General features: G+C 39.8%; 1 protein-coding gene across 1 annotated transcript in view; it reads right to left on the bottom strand.

Annotated features, from left to right (window-relative positions):
- The window catches only part of CUNH6orf201 (chromosome unknown C6orf201 homolog), a 31,403-nt gene that overhangs the window by 9,686 nt on the left and 2,336 nt on the right, over positions 1-19,381 (bottom strand). The window contains exon 2 of the mRNA XM_023512308.1: positions 12,907-13,102. Within this exon, the coding sequence (XP_023368076.1) occupies positions 12,907-13,102 (196 nt within the window). The remainder of the gene's footprint in view (positions 1-12,906; positions 13,103-19,381) is intronic.

Raw genomic sequence — 19,381 nt, 5'->3', positions numbered from 1 at the left:
ACTCGCTTGAGCCCAGGAGTTGGAGGTTGCTGTGAGCTGTAATGCCATGGCACTCTACCCAGGGGGACAGCTTGAGGCTCTGTCTCAAAAAAACAAACAAAAAAAAAATTTATGACCTATTTTTTTTTTGATGTGGGGATTTAAGGCTATGAATTTGCCCCTTAGGACTGCTTTTGCTGAACCCCGTGGCATGGATTTGGATGGCATGTGCCCCCTTTGACATTCAATTCAAGGAATATTTTGATTTCCATCTTAATTTTTTCTTGACCTAATACTTGTTCAGCCACAGGTTTTTTAAATTTCCATGACTGTGTAGTTTTGAGTGTTTCTATTTGTACTGATGTTATCCCAGGGATGTACCTTTATTTACAAAATATTCAGTACAAAATTTTACAAAATATTCTCTACATGTTGGCCACTTCTTTGTAAAATTTGTACCCCTAAATAAAAGAGTGAAAGAAAAATTGGAACCCTCATCTATTACTGGTGCTATTGTTTAATGGTGCACATAACAGTATAGCAGTTACACAAAAAATTTAAAAAGTAATTATCATATAATCCCACAATTCCACTTCTGGATATGTCTTAGTTTGTGTTCTTTTGCTGTAACAGAATGCCATAGACTGAGTGCTTTATAAAGGAAAGGGTTTTACTTGGCTTATGGTTCTGGAAGCTGGGAATTCCAACATTAAGAGGCTGCATCTTGTGGAAGGCATCACATGTAAAGGAAGTGCACATCCACAGAGAGAGCAAAGAAGCTGAACTTCTGTGATAACTAATTCACTATCATGATAACATTAGTTCATCCATGAGGGCAGATCCCTCATGACCTGATTGCCTCCTGAAGATTTCACTTCTTAATGCTGTCACAATGTCAATTAAATTTCAACATGAGTTTTGAAGGAGACATTCAAATCATAGCAGGATATATACCCCAAAGAATTGAGAAGCAGGAGCTTGAACAGACATTTGGATACCCATGATCATAGCAGCATTATTCACAAGAGCAAGAAGTAGAAACAACTCAAACGCACATTGAGAAGATGAATGGATAGACAAAATGTGATCTATTATAGAATGGAATATTTCCAGCCTTAAAAAGGAGTGAAATTCTGATATGTGCTAAAATACAGATGAAACTTGAAGACATTATACTAAGTGAAGTAAGCCAAACACAAAAGGACAGATAGTGCATGATTCGGTTTTAGTTACAATGCTTTTAAAAAGGCAAGTTCATAGAGTCAGAAAGGAGAATAGTGGTTACCAGGTGCTGAGGGAGTAAAAGAATAGGCAATTATCGCTAAAAGGGGAAAAAGTTTCATTGGGAGGTGATGAAAGAGTTCTGGAGATGGACAGTGCTGATGGTCGCCCAACAGTGTGAACACACTTAATGTCACTGACTTAATTTTACTTAAAACTTAAAATGGCAAGTTTTATGCTATGCATATCTTATCATAATAAGAAATATTTTTAAAATAATACAATTTAACTTATTAACAGAATAAAAGATAAATGTGTTTAATTTAGCAGATACGACAAGAAAGCATTTGACAAGTTTCAACAACCACTTGTGATAAAAGCAAACCAGCAACAGCAGGGAACTTTCTTAAACTTATAAAGGGAATCTAGAAAAAACCTGGAATAAACAAATAGTGAATTGTTTTTTTTCTCTAAGATTGAGAACAAATCAAGGACACCTGCTTTCTCCACTTTCATTCAACATTGTACTGGAAATCTCAGTCATTATAGTAAAGCAAAGAAAGGAAATAAAAGGAATAAATATCAGAAAAGAAAATGTAAAAATGTTCCTATTTCCAGACAATATAACCATGTACATAGAAAAATCCCCAATATTTATCCAAAAGAATTGAAATCAGGATTTTGAAGGGATACTAACATTCCTATATTTATTGCAACTCTATTCATAATAGCCAAGATTTGGAAAAAATATAAATGTATATTGACACATAAGTAGATAAAGAAAATGTGATATATATACAATGTCATATACATACATATATATAATGGAATACTATTCAGCATTAAAAAGACAGAAATTCTGCAGTATGTGTCAATGTAGATGAACCCTGAGGACATTATGGTAAGTGAAATAAGCAGTTGCAGAAAGACTGTGTGATTCCACTTGTGCGAGGACTATGAAACGTCAAATTCATAGAGGCAAAGAGTAGAATGGTGGTTACCAGGAGCTTGGGGGTGGGGAGAATGGGGGTTACTAACCAACAGGCATAAAAGTTCATTAAACATAAAGATGAATAAACTCTAGAGATCTGCTTACTACCTCATCAACAATAATGTATTGCACACTTAAAACTTAAGAGGTTTTTTTAAGATCTCATGTAAAGTGCTCTTATTACAATAAAAGAAAATAAAAAATCTCAGGGAATTGAAAAAATAGATACTAGAACTAATAAATTAATTACAAGTGTGCAGTTTACCACATTAATAAACAATTTCATGGTTTTTCTAAAATTTTTTCATTTATTGCATTTTTTATGAGTTTTAAAATGTTTTATAGCATTTACAGTAGTGCTATAAAACATAAAATCCCTCGTGTTAGGACTCAGAAAATAATACCCTGAAGTATGGTGCTTTGGGATGCTGAATGATTTGAATTGAAGGCAAGCGGGAGGCCTTAGAGCTGCCTCCGAAGCAAAGCCTCTCAGACCTTCCCCTTCTCTCCCCACAAGTTCAGGAAGGGACTCTCTCTGAAGTTCCTGAGGGAAGTTCTTCCTAAAGAAATATAATTGCCTTTAGTCCTGTCTCATTAACCAGAAAATGGTCATCATTAAAGAAAAAAACTAAAAGCCATCACCAGGCCTGGCTGGGCAGACTTTTCATCTATTCTTCTGAGGGCCATTCCCTGAGAGACGGTCTTTGTTTATAGTTCAGCTATGCCCCTCACTTTCCTGTAACTTATTGGCACCTCTGCCAGAGCTCAGAGGAACTTTTAAAACTTTGGTTTTCTGGGGCTCAGTAATCTCCCCTAAAAATCAGGTACTCTGCCTCTGAAATTCTTTACACTTTTCACTTTCCTCTCCCCTGTGAAGAGAGTATTTAAGCTTTGACCAGGAGCCCCTTCTTCGAATTTTCATACAATGCATGACTCCCCTGTACTTGCACATTAATAAATTTGTCTGCCTTTTCTCCTGGTAATCTGTCTGTTGTCAATTTAGCAGACTGCTTCCATTAAAACTTCAGGGCAGAAAGGAAGCTCCTTTCACTCCTGTGCTGGTAATAAAGATAAGAAAAGGTGACCAAGACTTCTTTACTAAAAACTACAAAACATCGCTAAGAGAAATTAAAGAAGACCTAAACAAATGGACATATATGTTGGAATCGGAAGATTCGGTATGATTAAAATGACATTTCTCTCCTATTGATCTATAGATTCAACTCATTCCCAACCAAATTCTAGTAGATGCTTTGTAGAAATTGACAAGCTAGTTCTAAATATTTATGGAAATTCATAGAACTTAGAATAATTAAAGCAATTCTTAAAATTGAAGATTGAAGTTAGATGATTTACTCCACCATTTTTGGGACTTGCTATAAAGCTACAGTAAGAGTTTTGGGCTGGGTATGGTGGCTCATGCCTGTACCTGTAATCTTAGCACTCTGGAAGGCTGAGGCAAGTGGATTGCCCTGATTTCATAGGTTCCAGACCAGCCTGAGCAAGAGTGAGACCCCCATCTCTAAAAATAGCTGGGCATTGTGGAGGGCACCTGTAGTCCCAGCTACTCAGGAGGCTGAGGCAAGAGAATTGCTGAAGCCCAAGAGTTGGAAGTTTCTGTGAGCTATGATATCACAGCACTCTACTGAGGGTGACAAAGTGAAACTCTGTCTCAAGAAAAAAAAAGTTTTGTCAAAGTCACATAGATAAGTGGAGCAGAACAGGGACCAGAAATATACCTACACTCCACATGTATAGTCAATTCATTTTTTTTCTTGAGATAAGGTCTGACAACGTTGACCAGACTAGAGTGCAGTCTGGTGTCATCATAGCTCACAACATCTTCAAACTCCTTGAGTTAAGCACTTCTTCTGCCTCAGCCCCCAAAGTAGATAGAACTGTAAGCACATGCTGCCATTCATGGCTCATTTTAAAATTTTTTGTAGAGACAGGGTCTTGTTCTCAAACTCCTGGTCTTGAGCAGTCCTCCTCCCAAAGTTCAAGGACTGCAAGTGTGACCCACTATGCATAGCTAGGTCAGTGCCTTTTAATGAAGGTGCCAAAGTAATTTAGTAGGGAAAGAAAAATCTGTTCAACAAATGTCAGCGGCTAGGGCAAACAGAAAGAAAATTTCCCTCACATTAACCTGAAATAAATTTACCTTTTACATAAAACTAATGAACTAATGAACAATAAATCATATATACAAATAAGTTCAAAATGGTCTACTAACCTAAATTTAAAACTTCAAACTACAAAACTCCTGTAACAAAACATAAGAGAAAAACTTTGCAACATTGGGCTGGATAAAAAAAAATTCTTAGAATGCAACATGCCTGAAGTGTAAAAGAAAAAAAATGATGAATTGATGAACTTCGTCCAAATTTAAAACTTTGGCTCTTCAAGGTAACATGAAATAATGAAAGGCAAGCAGTACGGGAGAAAACATTTGCAAATTTTACATTAAAAAATGTGTAATAGGCTCAGCACCTGTGGCTCAAGCGGCTAAGGCGCCAGCCACATACACCTAAGGTGGTGGGTTCGAATCCCCAGCCCGGGCCCACCAAACAACAATGATGGCTGCAACCAAAAAATGGCCAGGCGTTGTGGCGGGGGGCTGTGGTGCCAGCTACTTGGGAGGCTGAGGCTGGAGACTCGCTTGAGCCCAGGAGTTGGAGCTTGCTGTGAGCGTGATGCCATGGCACTCTACCCAGGGGGATAGCTTGAGGCTCCGTCTCAAAAAAAAAAAAAAAAATGTGTAATAATATATAAAGAACTCTTGCAAGACAAAGAAAATTTTAAATAAGAAGATTTGAATCGGTTGTTTCACAGGCAAAGACATTCCAGTGTCTGGTAGAGACACAAAGTGATGCTTGACAATATGAGGAGATACAGATGATATTGAATCAGCACAGATTTTTGAAAATCAGCAGGTGTGGGAAGTGTCTGCAGGTATTCACCTAAGACCTGCTTCTGAATTCCAGGGGGGCAAGACACCCCCTGACCAGGGTGCCAAATCCTTGGAAGGGAGCCTCCACACCAGAGTGAGAACTTCCATCCAAACCTGCCTTGGTTGTCTTGTACCTGGGCACTCAAGGGCCGTTTTCCTGTCTTTCCATGTAGATTGCTTTGCCACCACTGCTTATACACAGGTCACTACAAAAGCATTGCTAGTCCCACTTCCCGGGGAGAGCATTCTTTTTAATGAGATCTAGTGTTTCAGAGACTCCTTTTTTCTTCTCAGGTATTTTCTTTTCTCAAAAACATCCAATGCTAAATTTGATTTCCCAGTACCTTCAGACTGTTTCTAGGGGGTTTTTTTGTTGCTGTTGTTTATTTGTTTGTTTTTTATTTTCCCCAGTTTATAGGACCCTTTTACCCTCATTTATGGCCTCCAGGGCAGAAAAGTATTTTTTAAGGCTTACTTTCCCTACAAGCAATGTGGCCAGTTTCAGTGAACAATGTGATTGTTCCGGTATGCTGAAAACCAGTTTCTATACATCCAGGAAAATTACTTCTCTTTTTGTAGCTTCTGACTTACAAGGTTTCAGTGGTTCTCACCCTTGGCTATGCATTATTATTACCTATCAAGCATTTTAAAACTAGCAAGGCCCACCCCTCCCCTAAGATGATGACTCAGTAGTCCTGGATTAGCCCAGCAGGCATGGGGCAATGATAATGTGCAGCAGGGTTCAGAGCCACTGGAAGGTTAGCAATGAATGACTTCCTCTGACAAAGATTCCTTGCATGGCTAACATTTAATTAGGCCTCCAAACCACCTTCTCGGCCCCTGTGTGGTCTTCCTTATAAAATATAGCTTCTGCAAATAACATTGCCAAGGCAGTTTAGCAAGACCCTTCCACACTCAATACCTGATTACCTTCAATAGCTGATCAAAGTTCTTCACTCCTCACCCGTGGTATCTGACCATTCCTGCCTTCCTGTTAGGCTGGTTCTGCCATAATTCCTCCTTACCCCCCAGAGTCTTCCTGACTCTTCTCAGTAATTATCTATCCAGGGTGGCGCCTGTGGCTCAAAGGAGTAGGGTGCTGGCCCCATACACTAGAAGTGGCTAACTCAAGGCAGGCCTCAGCCAAAAAAACAAAAAAGTAATTGTTTACCCATAGACCCCCTCTGATCCTTGGCTATAAATCTCCACTCATCCCTGCTGTATTTGGAATGGAATGTCATTCTATACTGGAGTCTCCCTTCCCCTATTGCAATAGTTCTAAATAAAATTTGTCCTCACAACTTTAACTTCTGTCCAGCTCTGGTTTTCTCTGACACCTTCTAGATCTTTCTGTGCATTTCTCAAGTTGAGTCAGTGATATCTTATCACGATGCATTTATCTTGAAGCTTCATCTCAGCAGTGTGCCCAGTGGACTGCTACTGCTTCCAGGTGACAATGCCAGTGACACAAGAGAGAGGTGTGATAACAGTCTTCCCTTTCTTCCTTCAGAAATGCATTCTCCTCAATTACCAGTCCTGCCCAGTCTAGTATGCTCATAGTGGCAAACTATGCAAACAAAACAAAACTTTACTTAAGCCCCTTTGGAACTACACAAATGCCAAATTTATGAACTCTGTTAGGATTTTCCAGAGAAACAGAGCCAATAGAATATAGATTACAAGGGCATGAATCAGCAGTGTTATCAGTAAATCTATACACAGGTCACTACAAAAGTTTTGAGACAGACTCTGTTATGGTCCATTATTTAACTTTCAAGAAACACAGTAGACAGCATCTTTGCTGATTCACCTGTACAAGTTTTAACTTGGCTTGGCTTGTCAGTGTTGCTGGGAGGGCTTCATTTATTTCTGTCCCTATGGATTTTATACTTCCTGATTTTTGTGTATCTTAAAACTTTCACATATACCTATACCCATATACTCGTGTCTACCATATATCTATGTGGAGAGAGAGAGAGATTTTAAGGAACTGGCTCTTGCAATTAATCATTGGTGGTGAGAGGTCTTGATATTTGCAGGCCTGGCAGATGGGCTAGAAAATCCAGTATAAGTCAGTGCTGCAGTCTTGAGTCCAAACACCATCTGGAGGTGGAATTCCTTCCCCTTCAGGGGACATCAGTCTTTTCTCTTGTTGCCTTGATCCCACTGGATGAGGCCCTTGCATATTATGGAGGGTAATCTGTTTTACTCAAAGTCTGCTGATTTAAATGTTACTCTCATCTGAAAAACACCTTCTTAACAACACCTTTGCCGCTGTTGGACCAAACAATCATGTACTGGGACCTAACCAAGATGACACACATGGAATGCCCATTGGCGAGGTTTCCTCTGGCTTGCAGATGAACTAGGGACCTTAATGAGTATCAGTATTGACGAGTCAGAGTAGACAAGAAACTTAACATGTTCAAGGGTGGCTTTGGTCCTTGCTCTGCCACTGTTAGATGTGTGCCCTTGAGAAAGCATCTGCCTTTCCTCATCTCAGTTTCCTATTATCTCAAGAGGACCAGAGGGCTATGCCCAGAGCTTTTATAGCTTTCAGGGCCAATAGCCCCATATAGGCTAGAGGAACAAGTAACAAATGGGAGGGGAAAAGAGATAGAGGAGGATTTCATTTGGCTACATGTAATCAGTTCTATTTTTCATTGATCTTGTGGTATTAATTTGTAGGAGAAAATATTAAATGTTTTTCTTGAATACCTACCCAGCAACCACATGGAGAGTTTAGACTGGGGTAGCAAACCAACATGTACTTACACTTAAGCACAGTAAGTACAATAATAGATGGATGGTACTATAGAGAAGGGGTGATAAAGAAACTCCCCTCTTGGGAACTGGCCCCAAGTCAGGCTTAACTGCAAACGTCTATGGCAGAAAGGAGGGCAGAATAAAACCTATTGATCACGAGCCCCTGTCTTCAGTTACTACCATGCTGATGCAATAAAAACATTTTGGAATCTGAACTGAAGTTCCTATATAGCATATAAAGCCCTCCCCTCAAGTCCTGCTTTTGTCACAATTTTTACAAGAAAAAAAAATAATAAGCCCTGGAGCCCATATGAATATGACATATTGAGCCAATAAATACAGTTTACAAATAATTAAAATTTACACAAAATATTCAGTAGGGATTTACAGTATTATAAAACTTGGGGTCCTGCCAAGTTCTCCAACAGGGATAAGATGCCACCATCTGCAGCTCTAGACTCAGAAAATATGTTTAGCAGCGTGGTCCCAGGACTCCTGGGTTTTGTGCCTGCTGCTTTATTTACATGGCGGAGTATCAAAGGAACTTTTTCAAAGCCAGCAGACATCAGGTATGAGCTGCCTGTTTGGTGGCCCTAAAACCATTATTTCTACATGAGAGAACAGCCTTACCCTCTCTGTGCTAGTAGGAACATGCAGCATAAATCGAGCAGATGCTAACCAGGCCAAGTTCAAGATTATACCTATAGTTGGCTCAACTTAATATGTGAGAAAACTGTACAATGCACCTGAATATACTTCATACTTACCAAACTCAATTTCACAGACATCTTTCCATCAGTATCATGAGTCTACCTGATACAATATGAAGTATTAGCAGCCCAAAGGCAAACGCCCAAGGACATTGATCAGCAGAGTTATCAGTAGATCACAGAGACAAAGACAAATCTATGCTTTAAGAAAATTGACACATAATGATTGTACATATTCACAGCGTACACTGTGATTTTTTGATATATGTATACAATGTAATGATCGAATCAGGGTAATTAGCATATCTATCACCTCAAACAGTTGTCATTCCTTTGTGCTGGAAAATTCAAAACTCATAATTACTTGAAAATATATGATAAATTATTGTTGACTATAATCACCCTATAGTGCTATTGAAAACTAGAACTTACTTCTCTTATCCAGCTGTACTTTTATACCTGTTAAGTTAACCAACCTCTGGCTATGCCCCCCTACTCCTTACTCTTACCGGCCACTAGTAACCACGATTCTAGTCTCTACTTCCCTGAGATGAACTTTTTTAACTTTCACGAGTGAGTACATGTGGTATTTACCTTTTTTGTATCTAGCTTATTTCACTGAACATAATATCCTCTAGGTTTATCCATGTTGCCTCAAATGACAGGATTTCATTCTTTTTCATAGCTGAAAAGTATTCCATTGTGTATACCTATATATGCTACATTTTCTTTATCCACTCATCTGTTGATGGACACTTATATTGATTCCATATCTTGGCTATTGTGAGTATTGCTGCAATCAATGTGGGGGTGTATGTTCAACACATTGATTTCCTTTCCCTTGGATAAGAAGACAGTAGTGAATTTTCTGGGTCCTATGGTAATTCTAACTTTTAGAACAAAGTTATCATTGATAATATTCCTCAAAAATAACCAGGTTTGGTTCGATGCCTATAGTTCAAGTGGATAAGGCGCCAGTCACATACACCAGAGCTGGCGAGTTTGAATTCAGCCTGGTCCTGCCAAACAACAATGACAACTACAACCAAAAAATAGCCGGGCATTGTGGTGGGTGCCTGTAGTCCAAGGTACTTGGGAGGCTGAGGCAAGAGAATCGCTTAAGCCCAGAAGTTGGAGGTTGCTGTGAGATGTGATGCTACAGCACTCTACCCAGGGTGACAGCTTAAGGCTCTGTCTCAAATAAATAAATAAATAAATAAAAATACCCAGGTTTGCCTTGGCTAAAGAATGGATTCTTTCAAGACTGCCGTTAAAATCGCAAAGGATTCAAGAGATAGTTGCACAAAAATAGAGACAAAGAACAATAAAAAAAAAACAAACAGAAAATCCAGATATAAAAGCATCCATATATATCCAACTCTTCTTTGACAAAGCAAACAATGACATACACTGGGGAAAAGAAGTCCTATTTAATAAATGGCTCTAGGAAAACTGGCTAGCCACAAGCAGAAAAATTAAACAGGATCCCTATCTCTCACCACTTATAAAACTTAATAAAGATGGATGAAAGACTTAAATGTTAGGCATGAAGCCATAAGAATTCTAGAAGAAAACATGGGGAAAACTCTTCTAGATATTACCTTAGGCAAGGAATTTATGAAGAAGACCCCAATGGCAATTACAGCAACAACAAAAATAAATAAATGGGACTTGATTATATTAAAAAGCTTCTGAATGGGCGGCACCTGTGACTCAAAAGTGTAGGGCACTGGCCCCATATGCTGGAGGTGGCGGGTTCAAACCCAGCCATGGCCAAAAACTTCAAAAAAATAAATTAATTAACTAATTTTAAAAAAAGCCTCTGCACAGCTAAGGAAATAATAGACAGAGCAAACAATCTATAGAACGGGAGAAAATATTCACATTTATATATCCAATAAAGGGCCAATAACCAGAATCAACAAAGAACTGAAGCAAATCAGCAAGGAAAAACAAACAACCCTATTTAAAAGACATGAACAGAAGCCTTTCAAAAGAAGACAAAGGGCCAAAAGACATGTGAAAAAATGCTCAACATTACTAATTACCAGGAAATGCAAATTAAAATCAGACTGAGATGTCACCCGACTCCAGTTAGAATGACTTTTATTCACCACGGTACTCTACTGAGGGTGACAAAGTGAGACTCTGTTTCTAAAAAAAAAAGAATGACTTTTATTAAAAAGTCCAAAAACAATAGATGCAGAGAGAAAGGAATACTTATACACTGTCAGGGAGACAGTGATACTTATACACTGAAGATTAGTACAACTTCTATAGAAAACAGTAAGGAGAGTCTTCAAAGAACTAAAAGTAGACCCACCATTTGATCCAGCAATCCCACTACTGGGTATTTACCCAAAGGAAAAGAAGTCATTTTATTAAAAAACACATGCACTCAAATGTTTATTGCAGTACAATTTACAACTGCAAAGATGTTGAATAAAAGCACGTGCCATCAATTCATGAGTGGATTGACAAAATGTAGAATATGTATACTATGGAATAACACTTTGCCTGAAAATGGACAATTTAAGGCCTTCTGCAGTAATTTAGGTGGAACTGGAGACCATTATCCTAAATGAAGTATCTAAAGAATGGAAAAACAAACGCCACATGTACTCACTATTAAATCGTAACTAACCAATGAGCACACGGGCACAGAGGAACATAAAACTCAGTGGAAATCAGGCCAGAGAGAGGAGGTAAGAAGGGATGGGCAAAAACCTACCTAATGGGTACAATGAACATTTTTATGGGTGATGGGCACACTTATAACCTTGGCTCAAGCATGACAAATTTGATAATGTACCCAAAATCACTTATACCCCCATAATATTTTGAAATTTAATAAAAAAGAAGAATGATACAGTTATCATGTGACTGCATTCACCATGTTACCTGGTGATAGGGCAAGAATCACTGATGCCAGGGAGCATCATCAGATCAGACCAATTAATCCAGCAGTTCCTTCTGGAAACTGTAATCACAGCAACCAAGAAAGGTTCATGATTGATTGAAAAATGGCCCCAAGCCTCCCACGTTGCACATCCACGCCCTGTGCAACGTGACTTTGGTACTCTACCCACTGAGGCCATCTCGTCAACTCCTGCTCAATAGGGCTTCCTCCATGCCACATGGATGCTACACTACACCCAGGAAACCTTTTACATTCTCAATTCTGTCTCAGCACTTGCTTCCCAAAGACCCCAATATAATTTTTATATTACTCAAAATAGAAAAATAAATAAGATAGCCCCTGCATTTAAGGAAAGCAAATGAAGGCTTGCAGAAAGAAATGAAGAAGAAGAAGTGGAAGAAGAAGAGGAGGGGGAGGATGAAGAAAAAGAAGAAGAAGGAGAAGAAAAATTATGCCACTAAGGACACTGAAAAGCAAAAGTAGATAAGACACTTAGGCCAGCAACCTCAGTGGAAGCTTCCAGTACAGGCAAGTTTGTGAGCTAGAGCTGTCTCCCTGTATCTCTTACCTTCAAATCAGAAAGAACTCTTGTCTTAAGAACAAGGTATACTCTTCTCCTGTCATCCAGGCAATGACACTTATTGAATACCTACTATGTGCAACATGTAGGCATCACTACATTGAAAAGCAATACATGTAACAATACTAAAGAAACAGACATAGATCTATCTTGCACAGCAGGAAAGGAAGTGCACCAAAAAAGATAATATGCCAGGCAACTACAGTTTCAGATTGTGAGCACCAGAATCCAACCAGTTCCATACTCCCACTGTTACCACCTGGTCTGAGGCCACCATCCCTCACAGGCATAACTGTAAAAGCTCCCAGCAGGGAGCTTCTGCCCTGGCTCCCCTGGCAGCCAGAGAGGATTGAAATCTGCTCATATCGCCCCTCTTGTCAAGAGCCTGCAATGGCTTCCAGTATCTCTCAGTGCAACATCTGGCAGACCAGGATAAAGACAAGGTCCTGTCATGCCATTTTATTGTATCCTAGCCCCTGGTCATGCTAATTAATGGTGGAGCTGGTGCTTCCTGGTTCACACAGCCAAAAATTCCCACAGCTCCAGCCCTGCTAGATTCCCGCTCACTCATCTAGATGGCAACGGCCCATGAGGGACTCACACACCTGCTCCCTTCTCCATAAGTTTACTCTCATGAGGGCTTCCCCAGCAGCTCTGGGATGTGTGAACCTGGGGCATGCCTACTTTTTATAGAGAGCAATGCTTGTTTTCACCCTTAATGTGTATCTTGAGATCACCCTGTATATCTCTAAACATGTCCACCTAGGGCAGAAATTAGACAGAGCCTACCTGACAACAATGGTGGCCATTGGAGGGTCTTTCGTGCTTCTCTTCCACTGGGGGCATTTGTACCTGTCACTTAAAATGTTGGTGGCTGTTCTCTTCTGTGTGACCATTCTGCTTGGCTTTGGGGTCAGGTTAATCTCTGCTGGAAAATCATGTCTTGCTAAAACTCTTTCTAAGCCAGAGAGTTCAGGATCCTTACCTAGTAATAGAAAAAGCATTAATACAATTCAATATTCCTTCCCATTTTTGCATAGCAAGAGTAATGTTTTGATAAATATGATTTGGATGATTTACTCATCCATCCAACATGCATATCATTCCACACGTTGAATGAGTAAATTGATTTGATAAATATGTATGCCACCTAATGATTCCTGTTTAGTTTTGTCATTCTTCCATTCCAATAATATGACTGAGCAACATTTAGATCTTAGCCGGGTCCTAAACATCTGACAGATGTATTGTAAATAAAAAAATGAATGAACAAACAAGCAAGGCATGGTTGTACTACACAAACACAGTTGGTTATTTGTGCATGATTCTCAAACTAATGGTAATTTGCTGCACAATTATTACTATTGTGATTCTCATTTTCACTTTCATTGCATACTTAATCAGAGATGTACATTTTGAAGCTCCCCAGAAAAGGAATCAGGTGAATGTTGGCCTTATCGTCAAGGCCCACACCTTGGAGCTGTAACATTCCACCTGAAATAACGACATGCTTTATCAGTGTCCAAGAAGGGGCAAAGACTAATTTTTGTATGTGGGGCAGAGGACATGTGGTGGTATGGGATTCCATATGTCCAATCTCACTTATATTAAGCCAGATTTAATTAAGTTTGTACAATTATTCTTATCTGAAAATATCTTAACTGGACCCTACACTTATACCACAGTCACTGGTTCACATTGACTTCAACTGGCCTGTAACCGAATTGCCTATCTGCAATGAAACAAGACACGTACTCCAGAGTGTAATTTAATAGACTGCTTCCTTCACAACACTCTTACAGTTAAGGAACAAAAGAAAAAAAAAAGGAATAAAGAAAAGAGTCAGCAAAACTACATCATCACACCTTGAGTAGCTCTGCAACCCATCTGAGCACATTAGGAAATTAGACAGCTGTCGTAATCCTCATGCGGGAAGACAAGCTGAACCTCAGAGAGACGCATGCTGACCTTGCATAGAAACTAGATCGAAACCTGATGGGTGAAAGTCCACCTCCTTTTTATCTCAGGCTTAACCACTAATAGACCCTCCTGTAGCACAGTAGTAAGCAGACACCTCAAAGTACCAAGAATTAGCACAAGGGACCATAGCTTGGCAATCTAACTGGTATAATGACTTGATGGTTAGATTGATATTGAGAGGCCTCAAAAGCACTCCAACTACATCAAGAACAGGGCTGACACTGCCCTTAGCAGTTCAGTTAGCTCAGTGACCACATGCTGAGATCCAGAGCAAGCTGTCACAAGCACACTCCGACAACAGGAAAGGTATACGTGGGCATGCTCCTGGCATCAGACTGCTAAAGCTGAATTTGATATTCATCTGAATTAGTTTATTCTATTCAGTTACTTAGTAACAACCCTTAAAAATATTTTTGGGGGGCCTCAACTGAATTTTTTTTTTTTTTGAGACAAAGTCTCATTTTATTGCCCTTGGTGAAGTACCAGGGCCTCATAGCTCACAGCAACCTCAAACTCTTGGGCTCAAATGATCCTGTTGCTTCAGCCTTCCAAGTAGCTGAGACTACAGGCACATATCACGACTCCTGGCTATTTTTTTGGAGACAGAATCTCACTCTTACTCAGGCTGGTCTTGAACTCCTGAGCTCGGGCAATTCACCTGCCTCAGCCTCCCAGAGTGCTAGGATTACAGGAGTGAGCCACTGTACCCGGCCAACTGAATTGTTTTTGATAGTCTTGTTTGCGTATATGTATGTACATATTTTAAATTGTAATTTTTCTCAAATCCTTTGTAAGCAGCTAGGGATAAATTTGAGAGAGAGAGAGACTTAAAAAAACAATATTTAACAAAAATCACAAATTTTCATATTGTCTGGGCCAATTAATTATATTTTAATATTGCACACCAAATGTTATAAAAACTTAGAACTCACTTTGAATATTTAATTGTGCCTTAATACCAGCCTTATTGAACATTATAAGCAACTGTTCTTGTTTTTTGATAGAAGATGGGATAAGCAAGGGATAACTCAAGAAATTATTTGAATATAATATTGATTATAATTTATTGATGAAATTTTTGATGATACTGGATTGTAAGCTGTTTGAAGGTCTTTATTATTTTAACATATGGAATGCTACGCATGTTGGATGGATGAGTAATCACATTTAATACAAACCAACATAGACAAGATATATGAGCAGGTATACCAAGCAACTTGGTATGTGTGTGTACATGTGTTTATTAATATACCAGAGACAGTAAAAATAGGTAACTTAAAGCTTCAGGCTCTAAGGTGATGTGTTACTTGTGCACCTTACAACTTCACTCTCCCATGTTCCTGCTGAAGTCACGGATTTGGCAGTCACCAGTGAGACTGTGATACATGAATCGCACAGGCTGTCTCTGAAAGTTGCCCTCTGGGTTCCCTCCCCAAGGCCACATTCTCTGAGATCCATGCTGCCTGCTGGCCATGCTTCCCCCTCCCCGTGCCCACCATCTGGTTAGGCAGTTTCCCAAAATATTTTGGGATAAAAATAAGCAGTGGATTAAGACAGGTATCTTCCTCAGCACTAAAAAAATAAACAAAAGCTTTAACTTTCCTCCTGCTTCCTGCTTTTTGTCTGGTGCAAGTTTGTCAGGGAATTGGGATGTGGAATGTATTAAACATCATTAAACAGGAATGAGGCGATCCCAGAGCAGCTCTTTACACTGCTCGCCTGTGGCATGGGTGGGTAAGCGAGAGCATTTATTCTAGGGGGTTTCGATGTATATAGAGGCTTTTTGTTTTCAACAATGATCTGAACATCAGTATGACTAAATCCATATACACATAGTATAATGGATCTTCATTTCTCACTTTTACGTTATGATTAACTTCATATTTAAAATATAGAAAGAAAAACCTAGGTTTTTAGCCATAGATGTTCTTTTTCTTACTTTTTGTGATCATTTCTGGGGAACCAATATAGTCTAATTCAGGCAAAGCATCCCTGCAGATGAGGAGGTGGTTGGTAGGGAAAGGGACAAAATCTATTTTTAAGATAAAATGAAATTTCTTCCAGAAGAATGGCTTTAGACAGTAGTAGTAAGATCAAATTCACGATCTGATGGGTGAAAGTCGGAGAAGTAGGGTCACCTCCTCCCCATGCACTTGCAAGGCAAGTCACTCACTATACATTTGAAAATGGCATTTTGAAAATGAAGGAGACTTTTAGTGAAGAATTTACAGCCTCAGAGGTCAATGTGTCCCAGTGACTGGGACTCAGCCTCAGGCCAGGTCCCTGAAGATACCAAATTGGGATTCAGAGGAGACATTTCTCCCCCCCTTAATTCCATTCACTTCAGCCGCATCATGTACCTCTTTAATAAGCAAAATAATAATAGTGAGGAATCACCAATAATAGTGAAGAATCACTGTACCCAAACACCACTGGGGCAGAGGCACCTAATTGCTGTGTGGCAGTTTTATAGACGTGGCAGCAGCCCCTGAAGGTGTACCAGTATCTACTGGGGTCGCCATTGGGAGGCTAACAAAATCTAAGTCAACATAAAATGGAAAGGCCATTAGAAAATCAAAACCCATTTCTCCAGCCTCACTTAAATACTCACTACACTTTCAATTTTAAAATTATAGTACAATTATAAAATAATACATGAAAAGATTTCTGTTGGAATACATAAAATTGAACAGCTCAGAAGAACATTTTACTTCTCTGAGAGGCAGCTAGTGTCTTGAATTTTCTGAAACTCCTTGCAGGATTCTTTTCCTATATATTTATTTAATATTTGTACAAACAAATAAAATGTACAGTGTTCTTTTTGCATAAATGGACTTATACTGTGTAGCTTATTAAAACTCTACAGTATGTATTTCAAGTATTTTAATGTCAGTCTTCTTTTTCATAGTGTTCCATAGTATGGATAGACCCATCCATGTAATCATTCTGCTATGAAGACATCAGGCTGGTTTATACTTTTTTCACCATTATAAATAGGGTTTCAATGCATATCCATGTCATGTGAATGCATTTGTGTGCATAGCTATGATACTTTTGTAGGATCATAACTAGCAGTGAAATTGTTAAGTTGAAGGACATACATATATAACAAGAGGTGAAAATATGAATTTTTCTGTTGTCTCAGTTTTTTCCAATGCCATAAAAGGTCTGAGAAAAAATCAGTAGATGCCAGACGCCCATCTCTGTACAACATGTTCATCTACCTAAGAAAAAGCCAAGCACTGTTTAAGGCGCATGAGGCCCTTTTAAGCACAGAGCTATGATAGCACTTAGCATTTCCTTCCCCCTCCCCACCTCCTAGCTTTAAGAGGCACTTTAAGAGAAACTACCCAGAGAATCAGACCATGTACCTGGTGTGTTAGTTTCCTAAGGCTGTCACAAGAGTACCACAAACCGGGTGGGTTAAAATAACAAATTCATTATCTCCTATTCAAGAGGTCAGAAGTTGGAAATCAAGGTGTCAGCAGAGTTATGCTCTCTCAAAAATCTCTAGGAGGAAATTTTTCCCTTCCTAGTTTCTGGTGCTTGCCAGCAATTCTTGGTATTCTTCCATACGGCTACATCACTCCCATCTCTGTCTCTGCTGTCACATGGCATTTTCTTCTGTGTGTCTGTCTTCTTATAAGGACATCATTCATGCTGGATTAAGAACACCCCCCCCCACCCCGCTCTACTGTGACTAGATCTGAGCTTAATTAGTTACATCTGCACCCTATAAGATCCCAGTTCACATGTTCACATATTGGGGTACTGGGAGTTAGGACCTCAATACATCTCTTGGTGGGGGGACACAATTAAGCCCATAACAACTGGAAATATCAAAGGTTGAGTGGCTGGGACCACAGCTATCTATGGCCACAGAGAAAAGAGGGTAAGGTTAGAGGTCATTATGCTTTTGGGGAACAGGGGCTTAGATTTTCTATGAGCTAAATATAACACAGTAACAACACAGGGGTTAGTGGTACTGACCTCTGCACATTCAAAAATCTGCATGTAACCCTTTTTTTGAGATAGGATCTCACTATGTTTCTCATGCTGGTCTAGACCTCCTAGACCAGTGGTTCTCAATCTTTCTAATGCTGCAGCCCTTATCAGGGTCAGATCATGTAGCAACCCACAGGTGGAGAACTGCTGTCCTAGACTCAAGGGATCCTCCCAAGGATCAGCCTCCTAAGTAGCTGGGGTTATGGGCACATGTCACCTTGTCTGGCTACTTTTGACTTCCCTAAAACTTAACTACTAATAGTTGCTGTTGACCAGAAGGCTTACCAATGATATTCATAGTTGATTAATACATATATATTATACGTATTATTTACTCTATCCTTACAGCAAAGTAAGCTAGAGAAAGGACAATGTTAAGAAAACCATGTGGTGGGCTCAGCACCCATAGCTCAGTGGGTAGGGCGCCAGCCACATACGCCGGGGCTGGTGGGTTAGAATCCAGCCCAGGCCTGCTAAACAACAATGTCAACAACAACAACAACAACAAAAATAGCTGGGCATTGTGGTGGGTGCCTGTAGTCCCAGCTATTTGGGAGGCTGAGGCAAGAGAATCACTTAAGCCCAGAAGTTTGAGATTGTTGTGAGCTGTGACACCACAGCACTGAACTGCGGATGACATAGTGAGACTCTCTTGGAACGAAAGGAAAGAAAGGAAGGAAGGAAGGGAGGGAGGAAACCATGAGAAGGAGAAACTATATTTTCTCCAGGATTCTCCTGGCTCAGCCTTAGAAGCAGCTGAGACTACAGGTACACACTACTACACCTGGCTAACTTTTTGTAGAGATGGGGTCCTGCTATGTTGTCTGGGCTGGTCTTGAACTCCTTGACCTCAGGTGATGCTCCTGCCTCAGACTCCCAAAGTGCATGAGCCATCAGGCCCAGCCTATGACATTTCATTAGAGCAACTTAAACAGACTAAGACAAGTAGGGGTGGAGGAGTGGAGAGAGAGGGAAATGTCAGCAGGCAGCTATGCAAATGGGAGCCGGCCAGCAAGGGAAAGCAAGGAACCCACCCAAATGCCCCAGAAAAGAGTCAGCTTTGGATAGCTGCCTCCGGGAGGGCACACATGCCAGATCATGAGCTGAGATTTGACCAGCCAAGAAAAATCTTTTCAGCTTCTTATCCCTCCTCCCTCCCACCCTCACCTTAGCCTAACCATAAGTCCAAGAGGGAGGTGGAGCAAGGTAGAGGAAAGAAACAAGCCATGCTGCTGGCACTTGAGTAGGGTGACCAGATTTTAACATTGGTAAAGTGGGA

This window comes from Otolemur garnettii, unplaced genomic scaffold (assembly GCF_000181295.1).
Source record: "Otolemur garnettii isolate 467f Iridium unplaced genomic scaffold, OtoGar3 scaffold00026, whole genome shotgun sequence".
In the NCBI taxonomy this organism is placed as follows: Eukaryota; Metazoa; Chordata; class Mammalia; order Primates; family Galagidae; genus Otolemur; species Otolemur garnettii.
This window is presented reverse-complemented; position numbering and strand designations above follow the sequence as displayed.